The sequence below is a fragment of the Echeneis naucrates genome, chromosome 20 (assembly GCF_900963305.1).
Source record: "Echeneis naucrates chromosome 20, fEcheNa1.1, whole genome shotgun sequence".
In the NCBI taxonomy this organism is placed as follows: Eukaryota; Metazoa; Chordata; class Actinopteri; order Carangiformes; family Echeneidae; genus Echeneis; species Echeneis naucrates.
The window spans coordinates 17985575-18003155 of NC_042530.1; the positions used below are offsets into that span (position 1 = coordinate 17985575).

General features: G+C 40.6%; 1 protein-coding gene across 10 annotated transcripts in view; it reads left to right on the forward strand.

Moving 5' to 3' along the window:
• The first annotated feature begins 2594 nt into the window (after positions 1 to 2594).
• The window catches only part of ntng1a (netrin g1a), a 113284-nt gene continuing 98297 nt past the window's right edge, over positions 2595 to 17581 (forward strand). For all 10 annotated transcript variants that reach the window (XM_029528898.1, XM_029528903.1, XM_029528899.1 and 7 more), the window contains exons 1-2: positions 2595 to 3238; positions 10038 to 10702. In XM_029528898.1, coding sequence (XP_029384758.1) covers positions 10454 to 10702 — 249 coding nt within the window. In that variant the 5' untranslated portion in view covers positions 2595 to 3238; positions 10038 to 10453. The remainder of the gene's footprint in view (positions 3239 to 10037; positions 10703 to 17581) is intronic.

Here is a 17581-nt window from a genome sequence, read left to right on the forward strand (position 1 = left end):
ATTTTGGGGCCTTAGAGAAACAAAAGAGCTTGGCAGTGTGGCAATGAGCTTCAGAAATATATTGTGAGTGAACAGATTATATGGTGTCATTGTAGTGAGTGGGAATTAAATCTGGTCTTTACTAGGTTTCAACTCTGCACTCTTCTAATAGCTGCTGAGTGAATTAGAAAAAGTGTTCATGTCAAGCACATTGCCCTTGGCTTCACAAATGAGGGAAAGAGAGACAGAGAGTTATAGGCAGCTGTGTGAGGGGCCGTCTTTACAGCTGAGGTACTTCATCTCCCAACTGTGCCATTAATAATGTTAAAGATGACTAAACTGAAACATCTCATAAAACAAACTGACCATGTTACTGCGCTTTGCATCTTAGGGCTGGACAGTCCTGCTTGGAGAACTCATAGGATTCTCCTGGGTGCCTGTGAAAAAACAGTCACATAGTTCCTATTTTTATTTATATATTATACATTTACCGCCACGTCATGTTGTAGAAGATCAGCTGGACTTAGAATGATGTTTGAAATCAAAATGGACAAAACACCGTAACTATGTGTCCGTGGCAACAGTGTGTGCTGCTCACAGGCTTCACCTCAGGAATAAAGTTCAGGTGAAGTCAGCTGTCAGAGCCCCGCCGCCTCAGTGTGTCAGGGAGCGGCGGCTCTGGTCACTCTGCATTTCTCTGGCTCTTTTCAGGAGTCACCTGGAGTTCGGGTTTATCATTTCATCGCTTGCCTTTGACCTGCTATTTTATAAACGTTGTATTTGCTTCGGAGGGATATTCTCCCGGTGTCTCCGCCTGACGCTGTGCTCCGCTCCATTCCCCGGGAGCACCAAGAGATGTGCGTTTCGCGTCTACGGCGAATGTCCGTTCCTGCTCAGTGCTAAAATGTCCCGTTTCAAAGCGGATATATATGGCTCCAACATGCGACATGATTGGTAGTCGTCGACAGCATGAAGCACTGAAGACCAAGGTGAGAGGCTCAGATTGCCGTTTTCATTTGATTTGAACCATTTCCAAGTGGCTGATGGGGCGCGTAAACTTTTGAAGCTTTGTTACTCCGCGCACCGAGTCGGAGATGAAATTGTGCGTTGTGATGAGAGAAAGCATGGTGAGACCAGCCGGGACCACCTGCTGTTTCAGGTTGTCTTTGTTGCTCTCACTTGCCCTGTGAGTTCCCTACCTTATTTTCCCATGCCTGCAAATCTGCTGATCAACACGAACAATCAGCAAAAAGAAATCTGTGCAGCCCTGTGGTACAGTACAGGACGGAGCTGTCACACTGCTACACTTTTTTGAGCATTTGTTCAGTTTTGTACTCACTTGTGTACGAGATAAAAAGAGCACATGGACGCGCTCCGGGCGCACAGAGCAGGATGGTGTTCTGCTTTTTGCACATCCAGTAAGTCTGTAGAAATCAATCAGCCACGCTCTGTGCAGATAATAACACACACGGTTCCTTGTCATTTATAAATAAAAGATTCTTCTCTCGCGCTCAATTTTTCCGACATTATCCTTGCAGGATAGAAGCCTCAGAACAGGTCAGGGTGTGGGCCTCTCTGGGCCTATAGGTGCTGCACACAGGCTGCAAACATGTACACATTCAGCTGTGTAAATGCTTGACAACCTACTGTGCACATTGTGCCCCTTCACTCCCCCTCGCTGGAGGCTTTTGTGGATCATTTAAGGTGTGCGGATGTTCCTTCCAAATCGGACGAAAACACATCCGCGTCTCTGGCATTTTTCAGACGAAGAAATTAGTGAAATTGGAATATTTGAAGAACGTCTCTTTTTTATTCCGAGAAAATATGTAAATTTATAACTGCGCATCTAAAATTTTAAAATGTGTTGTTTGCTCAGTCAACTACAGGAAATTTAACGCTTAATTCCTGTGATGGAATCTCAGGTGCCCTAAGAGACACCGTCCTCCCATGATCATTTTATCTGCACAAAAATAAGATGTTGTCCGCCATCATATGCACTTTTAAAAATTATTTTGTACAACACATATTAGGTGAAGTAAGATTATGAAAACTAAACATATTTTTTCACATATGGGGGCCAGTGGAATCTGAATTGTCACAAAAAAACTAATGTTACAAATGTTTGTATATAATAGTTTAGAAAGATGAACTGTAATGATTAGACATTAATGCCATTAACCTAAGGTCTTACACTTTGGCACGCGCACAACGCAGAATACAAAACATGAATAATTCAAATGTTTATTGTTGTATGTTCAATTTATTAAATAAAATAACAACAACAACAACATAATAATAATAATAATAATAATAATAATAATAATAATAATAATAATAATAATGATAATAATAATAATAATAATAATAATAATAATATCAGACTCCTGGGAGCTCAAACACGGTTCAACTACGGGCGATTACCCTCCTCGTGAGTTTTGTCAGGATCCAAAACAGGATAGTGAGTGTGGTTGTGGTGGATGTGTGTGGACGTGGGTGGGCTGGAGTTGGAACAGGGCTAGGGGGTGGGGAGAGAAAGCATAGGTGTGCGGAGGGCGGGTTGAGTCTCATCTAATAGAGCCTTCGAGCGCTTTTTCTTTCCCGTCATCTCTGTCTAGGCGGTCGGTTGTGTGCCGAGCTGGGGAGACGGCCAGGAGAAGATGCGCTGACGCCAGCGGATATTCTCGGCGGTCGAGTCTAATTGGTGGAATTCATAAGTGACTGAGAGTAATTCAGAGCCAGGAGGAATGAGAGAAAGAAGAGTGAGGACGAGATTCGCGCCGAGTCTTTGGGAGTGAAGAAATAATAAGAGGCACGCACGCCAGCGGGTGAAAGTTTGTTGTGCAATAGTGGGGCTTTTCTTTTCTGCGGACATCACTGCGCCTCAGACTGATGCCGTGATGGAATGACACTTGGAGAGAGGATGATGGACACTTTGGCACCGGTACCCCAGCTTAAAAATCCTTCCGTTTGCAGCAGGCGAGGTGCTGACCGCGGTCTCAGGACCGTCATCAGTCATTTGCGTTGAAGGGTCAGGAATATCCCCCTGCTGATCGGTTTCTCCCCCTCTGCCGCCAAACAATAGAGAGAGATGGTGCGCTCAGCGATTCCTCAGAGACCTACGTGTGTACCCATCATATTCACGTTAAGGAGCGCGTCTTAAAGAGCTTCTATCTTCATCAGTGGTCATTCTGCTGCTCTGAACTTGTTGAACGGTGTTAAAGAGCAGAGGGACACGGAGAGCAAGGGACATTCAAGAGATGTAAGTTGGATAATTTACTTGTGAACTTTACTTTTCGTATTAAAGTAGCTGTTGGGAGTTACTTGGCTTTGGCCCGAATGCACTTATCTCGTAAAATTGTCCAGATGCAGAGTGCTCAGAGAATTGTAGGTTAACTTTTGAAAAATAAAAGTGACTTTGAAGCTTTCCAAACCTCAAAGAAGGATTTATTAAACCTTAAGAGCTGAAGAGCTTGAAACGTCCTGAACTTCATACCATTTCCTCATGTCATTTTTACAGGCGCCCCCTGGTGGAAATTGTTACCTAATCGTTGCCAATCTATCAGACATTATTCCATTTGTCGTGGCCCAACTTTACATCAGTACATGTGTTCCTCGGGGACATGGTCTCTGTACTGGTTCCCTCAACACATGCATTGGTCTCTCACTAAATCCAGACTTACAAGTCACTTACAAGTGAGTTAAATTTCATGCAGATGCGAAACAACAATGCGAGGCTGGACGTTATGTTTAGTTATGAAATCAGTTTATAGATAGATAGATTAATACATAAAAGTTTATTGTAATTCAGATATACACAACAGTGTACAAAGAATGGAAAGTTGTTGCCCAAGCTCAGGCGAGTTCAGATGAGATAGGCTTAAAATCTAAAATATCCGACAGTTTGAGTTATAATCTGCAACGACATGATTCTGTCTTGACTTCAACCTTGCCCTTTCATTAAAGATAATTTCCCTTCAGATTAGAGAGTAGAGACATCATGGATGGATGAATGAGAAGTAGATGGTTTATTCTAACCTGCAGATCAGTTACTCATTGCATTTGACTCAATGTTGCACCTCACAGTCACAATCATTCGTTATTTTAGTTCTTTTTTAACTTTGATTGAAATTGGTTTTGTTTTTTTTGTGTAAGATTTTCCTCTTCATACAATGATCTTCTGTATTAACATGACAGGTTATAACAGCCAATAAGAAGCTGTTGTATCTGTGGTTCAAGCGGCTTAAACCATATGGCTGTGCCAGCCTGTTCATAAGGTTTCAATCTTGAGAGCGCTACCTGGGTGAGCTCATTCTTTAGAGCTAAAGTGGACATTTTGAGCCCAGACATGTCACTGTGCTTGCAGAATAATGTGCTAGCAGCCTTTTAGGGAAAGTGTCTTTAATAATGCATAAGATGTTCCTGTGTCGCAAAGAGAGGCATGCTTGGTGGCGAAGGAAGACAGAAGGAGGGAAGAAGGGAGGGCGGTGTAGGCGTGATCTTGTCTCACTGTCTCATTGGAGTAGCTGAGGCCTGAGGGTGTTCAGCTCGACTTGGGGCAGCTTTGCCACAGTCACCCTGTCAGAAGTGCTGCTCTTTTATGCACAGTGTGCACGTGGCAGTGTAGGCTGCTCAGGGGAGGGAGTGGGGAGGATGGAGTCAGGAATCCTGAGCGATAGAGAATTGTGGCAGTTGCAGCTGGTGCAAGTAAAGCACCTCTGGAACAGTCAAGGACTTGCTTGTCTTAAGAGGCCTGACCTGTCTGGCTCCAGTAGACGCTGGATTTGAGAAAAGGCAGCAGACATGTCCTGTTACTTGAATTATTACCTCAGTGGGGTACAAGCAGGCTTTTTGATAACCATGACCAAACACTTCCACTGATACGTGTAAATTTTTCCTTTTTCTTCCCAGTTAATTTTTAGGTCAGAAAATAATCTCAAACATGAGAAACAAAAACCGGAAATTTAATTCTTTCAGACTTAGAAACTTTGTGGGATTTTCAACATAGACATGTGGTCATTTATGACAGGTGGAAAATACACCTCAGTGAAAGCCAAGATTAAGATAACGGAAACAGGCAAACTTTTTGTCTAAGCCTAGAGCCATACCATATCTCTGATTTCTTCTGAGTCTGCCTCCCCATTTCCAGCACAATCAGTTAACCATCTGTCAGCATTTCACCCCCTTGCTACCTGTCATCATTATTAAAAGATCATAAGGCTGCTGAAGAAGGCGGCGACATTTTAAGAGGTGGGAGCTTTAAGTGATGGGCTTACTCGGAGGCAAGCCCCAGGGATGCATTATAGGCATGCTCACTGCTCTAGGGGAACGCTGACTGTCATGTTTGCAGGACCATGCTCCACTCTCCATATGTTTATTCATGAGGACAGTCAGTGGCCCTATTGGCAGATTGTTAACAGGCAAGATTAGGGATTCTGGAAAGGCAGGCAGAGAAATCTGGTTAGTTGAGGACAGAGAGTAGGCAGGATTATTATTATTATTATTATTAGTGAAGCTGGGCCAGCTTCTGTCTTTCATCTGTTTCTGACTGTCTGCCCTCCTGTCTTTCTTCCCTTCTCTCCTCTGCCTGCTTGTTTCTCTTTTTGTAAGGCACTGGTGAGGAATATGAAACAGATGGAAGTAGGTAGAGACAGAACAGAAGCAGGGTCACAAAATTAAAGATTAAAGGTTGGAAGAGTAGTCCAGTAACCTTGTAATCATGCCACCTTTCTATGGGCATAACGCACCTTTTCGAGCTAAAATTGATTTTGCTTTTGTTTTTTTTTTCCAAATGTTTTTATTTTGTTGTATACCGAGGTAGGGAGGTGTGGGGGGTGCCCCCTTGGGTTACGACAGATGATTCCTCTGATTAAGATCAGGCATTTCTCAACAGTGTGTTTTGACTGAGAGGAGTTGGGGCCTTTTGGTAAAAGAACAACCAGGAATTCATTCAGAAGTATATGATAATGTTGGCAACACACAGCCAGTTATGGGGGGAAGTGCTGAATGTACACAAGCTTTGAAAAAAAAAAAAAATATAGAATCAATATGGTTGAAAAGTGCAATGATGGGTGTGGTTTCAGATCTAAAGAAAATATGATGGCTCTAAAGAGCAAACAGTTTATTTACAAATGTACATATAAAAATAAAGGATGATATGTAAAGGTTTTAGTGGTAAAGTATGAAAAAGAGCTGCAGGAGTAGGCATTAAGTAAAGGGTATTTTATTTAATTTTTTGAAGTGACTCCCAATTAGTAGCACAGAGCATCTCTGAGGACATACGTGGAACAACCCCCCTGTGATTAAGAGAAACACTCGGTCATGCTCCAGTGGCTCCAGTGACGGAATGAAAGTGGACACCTGGGGCTGATTCTTGGGTCCTGAGACAGCCGAGAGGTCAGGTGTAATGGGTGGTTGTTTCGGTGGGTGGGGCAACCTCTCCAGGCAAACAAACCCTCACAGGCTTTGTGAAAGATTCATGTGGTGGCAGCAATAGTGGGTTGGTTCTGTCCCTAGTTAGTTGAGGCAGGCTGCGACAGCACACCTCACAAATTGGTGCACTGTATGTGCTTTACCTGAATGATGTGAAGGTCTTTATCACTGTATTTGCCCTGAAGAGTATTTTTGAAATATATTTGTGTGTTGGTGCTTACTATATGAAGTTTCATTGTCTTATCGTCCTCATCTGCATAGCCATATTGTCTTGACAGTTTCTCTGTGCTCATCTCAGATAAGTGACTTCATGACTCATTTGCACCCCCAGTATGGTCCAGTAAGGTACTTAAAGAGGTGTTAAATGAAACCTCGTCATTGTGAGCTAAATGGAGCAGTGGCAGGTGGTAAAAGTAAAAATGTGAAAAAATTGCAATTTTCTTTTTCACAGAGATGTGAATTATTATGAATTTGTAGCTATGTAATTGGTCTTTTTCACGCCATTCACAGCAAGCAAAACAACTGGTTTGATCTTTCACATTTAGTATCTGTTTTTAATATTAAGATGTTTTACATTTGTCAGCTTGTACTTGCAAGCAATGTGAGATAAATACGTTTTTGCAATGAGGAGACACATCAGTCAGATTATACTAATTTCTAGTCACAATATCGGAAAAACAAGAAGCTTTTTTAACAAGTTTATCACAGGAATAGTTTTTTGTCCTTCATTCCTCCCTCATATCCAGCAACCTCCACTCTTACTGTAAGTGTTTAGCACTTTGTGCTCATGTATTCCTGCACATGGCAGAATTTCAGACTTCCTGAGAGCACAACTCTTCTGATGTCCTCAAACCTTGATCAATGGTTGGAAGAAGCGGCCTGCCCTAAAATAAACCTTTTTTTCTCACTTAAAATGCACATTCACACTTCTTCCATCTGCTCTCCTTTTCTCTTCTCACCTTGCCTCGCCAGGGCAACAGAGGGTTAAAAGCACGGAGTAATAAGGGGAGGGGGCCACTGTGTGCAGGATGGTGCTGTGCTAATCACACTGCTTTTGTGATCTCTAATGTTTGCTATCAAAGTTTCTCTAGCGCTTGTCTCATTAGCCATCCATCGAACCTCTCTTTATCTAGAGCAGGGGTTGGAAACCTTTCAGGATTAAAAGAACCATTTGGGCATGAGTCCCACCAAATGAAACCCACTTGAAGCCACGAAACCTATTTGACTGCTATAATGAAGATAGTTTTATTGCAGTTATGCAGTGTGTATAAGAAATGTAGTTTGTTGCATTTATGAAATAAAAGAACTAAGTTCTCTCTATCCATGGTTAGCTTACCAGGGGTCGAGAGCTCAAAACAAGGCTGTGGTGACACAAACCAGGTGGGACGTATATTTCAATCGATAAAATATAAAAAAAACATTTTATTGCAATGTTACAAAATCACCTTAATCTCCAGAATTACATTGGCAAAATAAAACTAAATATAATTAAATAAATTGAAATTAAATAGCCATTGTTTATTCACATTATTTTCTCAAAGGCCCACGGCAGTGGGATCAAAGAGCTGCATGTGTTTGCGGATGCCAGATCTAGAGGTTATATGTGATTCCGCACACACACACACACACTCACACACTCACACAGACATGCAGACATTTTCTGTTCATCTCTTTAGTTTCCTCCTTAACATGGTAATATAATGTCTCTAAATGGGAGCAGGGAACTTCATGCCAAGAGTTCTGCTGGATAATTGGCTGCTTCCTCACCTACTGACATCTCCCCCATTGACGTTCTTACATTTTACATTTCAGGTGTTTTATTTCTTTCCTACTTAACCATGTGCTCCTCCCTCCATCATCTGCCTTCCATTATTGTGTTTCTGTATTTTATTGGCACTGACTTTACCTTTTTTGGCCCTCTACAAAATTAGGCTCCCGTCACAAACATATAGTATTTGTGGCTCACAGTGTATGCCATATGATTTCAGTTTAAATGCATCTATTGATAATATTTTTCAACTTATCTATATCACATTTTTAAGCATCTGACTTTTACCAAGTTGTTGTGCGAAATCTTATCTCCACAAGTATTTAAACATATTTTCTTCTGTCATGTCTTTACCGCTTTGAATAGGCCATAGTGTGGTACAGGTAGATAATATCTGGCACAGATGCAGTTCCAAATCTATTACAACTGTTTCAAAATGTGTGAAATATACATTTTGAAGACAATAATTAAAAAAAGCACTAGTTGCAGTTTATTATTGTCACTACATGATGACATGAACCCTCTGGAAGACTTGTGTGTACAGGATTCAGTGATTATAGTGTCTGTATACTGTCTATTATTTTTCACACATTGCCTTCCTCACTCTCACAGTAACAACAGTCATCTCTTCAGTTTCTTACAGCTTTTTTTCACACCCTGGTAATGCTAATTTCTAAACATTGCAAGCATCTCTAATTGTAATGGCAATTTAGGGATAAAAAGGTAGTTGAGGTAAATATTTATAAAGCCTGATATTTAGCTGAGTGAAATCACAATACAAAAGTTTTTGTGAAAAGGAAAAGTGAGGCCACCACTCACAATGGCGGGGAGTTATAAATAGATGCTTTGTACCCTGGAAAGTAAACCACCAACAGCCATGAACAGATGTCCCACCTAAGACTACTTGGATATATTTGTTAACCTACCTCTGTTTAATCTGAAATATTAATGTGAGAGTGTAGAAGAAGTAAGATATTGGGGTTGATGAAACTGAAGCAGCTGTAATCAATACTTTTATATTAACTCTGGAGCAGATGAAAGGTGCTGCTTGTATAGATGAACCTCAACTCTACTCAGCTTCTCATCGTCTTTCAACTCATTGTTTTGCTTTGAAGGCCAAAAGCAGAGAAAATATTGAATTTCCATTCATTAGTTGACATGTTTCATATAAGCTCTATTAACTTTTATACACTGGTCTCATGTACAGCTTGGACAAAAAATCTAATAATGCAGAAACATGATTTGTAAGTGCTATTAATCTTTTATTTTCATCGCTGGACACTTTTCATTCATGACATTCAAACAAAAAGCAACAGGCTGTTATTAAGCTTGAAGGAGACATATATTAAAGACAAGCTGTTTAATTATTCCATTTTAAATGTACCCCAATGCACTGTCCAGAATGTAGCATAACGTGGTAATCTGTAGTTTCTCTCAATGCCAGAGATCAAACCACCTTGGTAACAGATGACCATGGCTGGATAAAACATTTCTTCATGGTTTTTTGATTCGGATGTTTTACTTTTTATCGTTAAAAGTGACTGTGGGAGGTTTGATGTGTGTTGGGTGAGGGGTGTAGAAGAATGTCTCACGATAGGCCTGACACTGCTGAGTGAGATGGGAGTTTGGAGTGAAAGTAGCAGGATCCAGTTTACTTTAATGGCCCCACTTCCTGATTTTTTTTTTTTTTTTCAATGGATAACACACACCAACATGCCAACTAATTTTAACACCCACCCGGGTTTCAGTTCACACATACATATTTCACCCACATCAAGGCGCCAGCTTGATGTGGGCTTGTCTATCTCCTTGAGGGAGGTATATTCACCCCCACCTTTTTCCGTTTCTCCTTTCTCTGCAGCCCCAGATCGCCAGACAGAACGAGGGCCATGACTGACAGCCAGGCGAGCTGAGGAGACCTGTCACTCATCTTTCTATCACTGTCTCAGGCGGCTATCTCTTTCTCACCTCCCCCCTCTTTCTCCACCTTCTCCTCAGCCATCCTCATCCCTCCATCATTCCTTTCCTCTTATCTTCTCAAATCATAGTTATCCACAACTCCACAAACCTTAGAGAGAAAATAGGCCAAAAAAAAAAAAAATACAAAACAGGACACTTCTGCACTGACCCTCGCTCCAGCTAGAGGTAGCCTGGCATGTCTCCTCACTCCAGCTGAGTTTATAGTAGTAAGTGGAAGCAGAAGAGGAAACGCTTATTCATACACCTTCAGAAGGAGATACAGCTCCTTGAGAAGGCGCGCTGAGCAGAGGAGCAGCCATGCGTTTTGATTTGGCATTGACGCTGCAAGCGCTGTGGACTGGTCTTTGCCAGGCGGCCATGCAGCACTACCCTGCAGCTTGGGGCCACTATGATGTCTGTAAGTCCCAGGTTTATTCAGATGAGGGCCTAACCTGGGACTACATGGCCTGCCAGCCCGAGGCAGCAGACATGACCCAGTACCTGAAGGTTACCCTGGATCCTCCCAACATCACCTGTGGAGACCCTCCAGAGACATACTGCGCCCTGGTGAGTACAAGCAAAACTTAAGAAAGCTGTGTTCTTAGTTTAAAAAAATATCAAATCATCTTTCTTATCTGCGTTGATGTATCATGTATCTGCACGGCTTCTTCTGAACCTTGAGCTGTGACAGACACTTTCAAAGCCTGTGCAACTCAGATAGGCGGCTGCAGCTGAAGTAATAAGGGTTTGTGCTCACTGACATTATGTTTTACTGGTAAAAGAGGTGTCTCTTGGTGAGCGCTGCAAATACTGTCTGATGCACCGTTGTTTTCTGCTTACTTGCAGAAAACATTTGATTTAATGTGACTTCACATATGAAAACATACATCTCTCTCCCCTCACACAAAAACAGTCACTGTGATTTCATAGAGAGACTGTGTCATACCCAACCAGCATTGAGTAAATGTGCGTCCTAAAAACTCAAACAATCACAAGATGAAATGGTGCATGGGCAAACTAAAAATATAACAGTAGGTACGAGAACATAAGTGGAGCATCACTTAGTAGTGTAAATAGATGAGGTTAACTGAATTACATCTTTCCCAATGTAGTTTTTTTTTTTTATTCCAAAATGACACAACATTGTTTAATGAAGTGTATATAAAACTTAAGTGCAAAGATTCATTTTGAATATTTTTCCCCTTTAATATATGCCTCTTCTCACTACTTTGGAGACAGTTACCTCTTGAAGGTGTTTTTAGCCTTCTAGAAATCACCTTCATTGTCTTTAACGACAGCAGTGCTTTTAATTAGTTCTCTCCTTCACCCCAGCTATCCCACTGGTTGCATACTTCTCAACAACTATCAGATGGTTTGTCCTCTCCAGATTTTTACAGTGCTATTGGACTTTTTCTCTTGCACCACCATGAAATATTTTGCTCATTCCTTTTTGTTGACAAAATTTTAATTTGGCCAAGACCTCAGTTTATGAAAATCCGATCAACCTTGGCTGTACTGTATATTCAGATAAAATCTTAACCATGATGAGCATTGTGGCAGCAAAAATTCCTGTGTTGGTATTGTCACTGGGAGTATGTTAGCACAATATCATTGGCTTTCAACTCAAAGCTGCACTGTGTCTATGTTCAGCCTCGCTGAGCTGATAACAAGTTTTCAAACAATATTGAAAGAGACTAGCAAATGAACATTCCTCATTTTCATTTTATTGTACTGTTTTGTACTGTTCACAGAGATATGGAATCTTGGTTTCTGTTTTTATGCAACTAAACCGGACAATAAACTTTGTTTATTTTATGACCTGCAAACTTGACTTTAAGGTCAATAGCTTTTTAAGACAATAAACCAATTTAAGTGACAAATTTTCATTGTAATTTAACAAACATAGACGATAACAACAAGTGTTGAATCACTGAGCAAATTTGACTTGACTGACTTGCTCCTCTGTTAAAATCCTGATCACTTCAAAGAGATATTTTTTAAAACTGGAAAGGGAATTTTATATTGAAGCAGTGCAATAAAAAAACAGTGATTGGTTGATTGATTTCCTCACTGATCCTGCTGATTCTGCAAATTAGGTGGCTAACATGAAAGTCAAAAATTCCCAGTGGAACTGAAAATAAAATGAGCAACGACGCATATTGGTTCAAGTATTTTATTAGCAATACCTTTTTTTCAGGTCTTTTTAACACTTTGAAACTCACAGCTGGTAGCCTCAGATTAACGCTAAATAATGAGCCCATTTTGGGCCCATGTTTATTACCAAGTCATCAAAGATTCTTTCAGAACAGACGCACTCTTCAACAGCTTAAGCAGTGTTTTAGATAAATAGTGAGATGTTCCAGGAAAAGTAGTAATTCTAGGAGTATAAATAGACAGTTACCATCAGAAGGAAGTCAGCTGAGAGGAGAGACAGAAGAACAGAGAGGGATTAACAAAATACAGATGAAAAAGAGTGAGTGAATGATCAAGAGAGAAGTAAGAGGGAGTGAATGTGGGGGGGGCTCAGACTCAGAGGACTCTCTGATAAACTCACTATGACTGAAGAACCAATATCTCCTGCGTGGGATGGGATGGAGGCTCCGGAATGTGAATAATTCAATGTATTTCGTAGCTAATGTGTTTTATTCATAGGAAACATTACACAGCCCTATATCTCCCAGGCAATTTCGAAAAATGCTAACTTAGATGATCTGCCAAGTCTAGTTTGAAGCCATAGTGAGTTTGGTTAGTGGGGGTTGGGGGTCATGTTCAAAATGGGGTTTGCTACCTTCTCACTATGGACAGCCCTTTGGCATCTGATTGAGACACATTTGAACCTGAAATGTGTGGCACTCTGCAGCAGTTACATTGGGCTGAATTTTGGGTCAACAGCGGTCAACTGGAGACATGCTATTGCTAGAAAGAGATTTGAAACTGGGGTTATTATTATTATTGTTATTTCCAGCCTTTAAAACTCTGTTGATCACCTATTGAATTAGTAGAAGTTTGCACCACACTGCCGCCCACATGTTTCCGGCAGTCAATGTGATGGGAGCACTTCAATTAAACAAGCAGTGGTTAGCTCCCACATAACCATTTCCTCTCTCTACTGTAGTCTACTCATCACAAATCACACAAACATCAGTGAAATATGACCCCTGCCGCTTACAATCGAGTAAAATTCTCTGCAATTGGTTTATGTTTACCCCAGGCAGTAACGTTGCTCCAAATCAACAATGGAATAATTATCATTGATATTCCAGCTACTTTGGCTGCCAGTGTGCTGCTGCAGTGCGAATAGTGTTCTGTATCATAAGTCAAATCATTGCAAATTCAGGGCAATTATCATTAGGCAGCTTTATCGGAGAATTTCATCTCTCTGGTAATTGATTTTGAACTCACAGAGACGGGGGTATTTTAAAGCCTAGTGTCTGCTTCCTGGAGTGCTGAAGGTAACAGACACCAAAGCCGAGTGAAAGCAGAGAGAGACAGAGGGAGATGCAGCAGCTTGAGGGCGTGGTGCTTATATGAGCATGGTTATCTCAGGTTGCGGCCTTCATCCCAGGGTCACAGATAACAGAGGACAGCATCACACACACACACAGATGTACATGCACACATACATATAATATTCTCCTCAGTAAAGACTTTTCATTCTGCTTCTAGCCTGGTGACCTTTTCGATAGCAATAAGCTGGCATTCACTGAACATTGCCACACAAATCTGCCATCATATGAGATTTGACTGTCCCCACCAGTCAGACTCAGACTGGCCTTTAAAAACCTGGACAGGTCACACAAACACGTAACCCACTGATGATTGAGTTTGTGCAAGGTTCAAAAGAGCAGCCTTGACTTAATGCAAAAATGACCGTGGAAGAACTTAATTTTAGTTAACAAACTTGCCCCCAGTGACTAACTGGCAGCTCTGATTATGGATTCTGAAAACCTTCAGCCTTGGAAAAACTAAAGTTTCCTTGTAGTCAATGATGATATTGACATTCGAGTGGATGATGAGTCTGTGCAAGTACTCTGCTCTGTAATAGCTTCTCACCTTAGTAGAAACAGAACAATCAGTGTTTCTTTGACTCAACTGCAGGGAAATGTGATTTGAAATGAAATAACATCTAATCAACCACTCCATTGCATTAATACAAAACATTTCATGTGCTTGTTCTTTTATCTGCATGACATTAAAGAACAAAAAATTTACTGTGTATGTATAACTCCAAAATTTATGCTCCATTAAAATTACCTTTTTTTATATATGTGTGTGTGTATGTGTGTATTTGTGCATGCGTGTGTGTGGATTTTCTTATGCATTCTTATGCAAGTGCTGAATGTCTATATTTGTGCCATCAATTTACAACCAGGAAATGCTGATGAAGGCTGAAACCTGAGCCTCGGCAGGCCGGTGCATTTCATAGCCAATCAACTCTAAATGAGGAAACGAGGAAGATTATTAAAAAGGCTGTGCAGCATGCAGCATATTCCTATTTTAGTATGTGAGGTCATTAAAGCTCTGGTATGATAAGAGGAGGATCACCAATACAATTTCAATACCTATGCTTAGCTAATGAAACAAGTAATGTGATTTACTCACTGAAGCTTTACTAAATGGACACTTGACTCTTTTCTAACCATTAGCAATGCCTGATGAGCCTGTAAAGGAAGTCTCAGTGGAGCATTAGAGATGTATTTGTTCCACTAAAGCAGCTGTGTGTATGTTTTTCTTTTTTTCTCCAAAGTTATCCCTGGGCACCATGTTCACAATTTAAATCGCTCTTTGACTTCAACTGACACATGATGATGGAGTCACAGCTCTTACTAATGCAGAAAATACCCCTGTATACCATTGGATGGAGCAGTATTCTACACAGCATGTTTGAGCTACATGGCACACAGTATGATGATGCATAGCAGGTTTTATGAATTGCTGTGTAAGTTCGTCGTTCTGCCAGTTAAATTTTTTTTATCAGTTATGTAATTAACATAACAATAAGAAGTATAAAATTCTGGTTTATTAAATAGAACGTCAAATACTAAAAAGCATAAAAATAAAAGATGCTTGTGGCTGAAAATAGGTTTCAGAACAAAAAGAGCGTATCAATTTGTGTTTTGTGGAGCTTGTAGATACAGACCAGTCAGGGGATCAATACTGACCCTTGTCCACCACCAAAAGACCCTACAATGAACATTTGAGCATCACAATTATACCACAATGCTCTGGTCAATATTAAGCAGGTAGGCATAATGTTACGGGTAGTGGAGGGGGAGATGAAGTTGCAGCTTCATGTGAAGCTCTTGCTTTTGCTCTTCAGCGGTGGTACAGTTTTGTTAGTAAAACCATAATTTTAGTACTTAGTTCTGCCATGAAACAGTTGCATTGCTAATCAGCCACATCAGAGATTCAGAGCGCACAAACACTCCTGATGATAATATGAGGCCACAGTGTGCGTTTTTTTTCCATGAGCGTTCTAATATCCAAGAACCCATTCAACAAGGGCTTCTTTAGGTGTGTTGGACAATAAATGAAAGTCAGGGTGCCATGGGCTCCGTCTAACATTGTGATATACAAATCTGACCTTTTCCTAAGCTGATCCTGATTAGAGGTTTCAGACACACAAAGCATTTTAACTCCCCTGTACCCCACCCACCCCGACTCACAGACAGCGCCTCTCAACAGGCTCCACACTGACATTTCCTTGAGAAACGAGTGCGCTGTCAGCAGCAATATGTCTCATCTCACATTGTAACACTCAGTCAATGCAGGGGTTAGAAGAGATGAGAGGGAGAGAAAAGAGATGGTGGCTTTTTCTCAGGGCTGCACTGTCATCTTTGACATTCGGTCTCATAAATTTGATTATACTGGCTTTTCTGCAACACAAAGGCGACGTTTTAGCTTTTTCTCTGTGGATTGACTTAAAAAAAGGTCTGTTTTCAGGAATGTCATAGAAATTAACCACCAATGAAAAAAAAAAACAACTAAGTCAATAGAATAGTTTGACACCTCAAGATGAAGCCAAACCAACTCAAAGGTTTATTTAAACACAGGTGTTTCACACATTTTTGAAGCATGATTCATTGTTTGACTTTATTTTTTTTGTTTTTATTATTATGTCTATTCTCTTGTTGATTAGTGATAACTATGAGCTGTTACTATTCTCAGAAATTTTCACAGCTGGTGAAAAATACATACATACATTTATGCTCAAGGGAATTTAGTTCTTTTGAATTATTTCATTTATCTGATAGACCATGCTAAACTTTTTCAGTTTACGAACAGAATGGAACAGCAGCAAGCACACTGCCAGGCATGAGAAAGGAGGGAGGAGATTTGAAGAGAAGTTCGTTGAAAGAAGTCAGCCTTCAGTATAAAATAGACTTTATGTGCCAAGATACTTATATTTGCAATATTTCTATGAAAAAGACTTCATTTCCTAATTTGCTGATATTCTAGATTAAGAGAAATTTGTCTTCAGTGGAACCTTCAGCTGGTAATGCTAAAGCTTACTATGATAGTTGCTGAAAAGTTTGTTTAGTGGTGAAATTGTGGATTTTTTTTTTATCTGAACTAATTGTCTGTGATCACTGCTGGTGACCCAGCTAAACTTCAGCAGTCTTTCAATAGTGGAACAAGGTGGCTGGTCAGATCTGTGGAAAAGCTGAACAAGACATTCTTAATGAAAACCTGGTCGAGAACTTATGACGTCAGATTGGGCCAAAGCTTCACCTTTCAACATGACAATAAATCAAAGTGCACAATCAAGAAAACACAGGTGTGAAAAGGGGAAACTATCAGGTTGAATGGAGGCCAGCCTGATAGAGCCTGAGAGGCTCTCTAGAGAAAAACAGAAAATCCCCAAGTGCAGGGGTTCACAGCTTATTTCATCATAGCTAAGTAGCTTGATGCTGTATTCCTAGCTAAAGGTGCTTAGCACTGAGTTAAATGTCAAATCAAATCAAATCCATTCTAATTTATTTATATAGCGCCAAATCATAACAAGTTACATCAGTTACACTTTACATATAGAGCAGGTCCAGACCTAATTCTTTATTGAGTTGTTAAAGAGACCCAACAGATCCCTCAGAGAAGTGAGCACTTTGCAACAATGGCAAGAAAAACTTCATTTAAGAGGTAGAAACATCCTCAACCAGTTAGGTTGAGAGAAGGGAGGGTGAGGGTGGGAGCAGAGAGAGAGAGATTGAGAGAGAGGCACACAGTGTGTCCCCTGGCAGTCTAGCCCTATAGCAGCATAATTAAAAAAAAAAAAAAAAACAATTAATGAAACCTTACATTTTTAACTATAGGCTTTATCATTCAGAACAATTTTAAGTATGATCTTGAAATCTGCAAGAGAGACTCAATGGAGACTCAAGTAACCACAAGTGAACCGACATCCAGAGAGTAAAGTGACCTACTGGGACACTAAGGAACCAGTTTGGT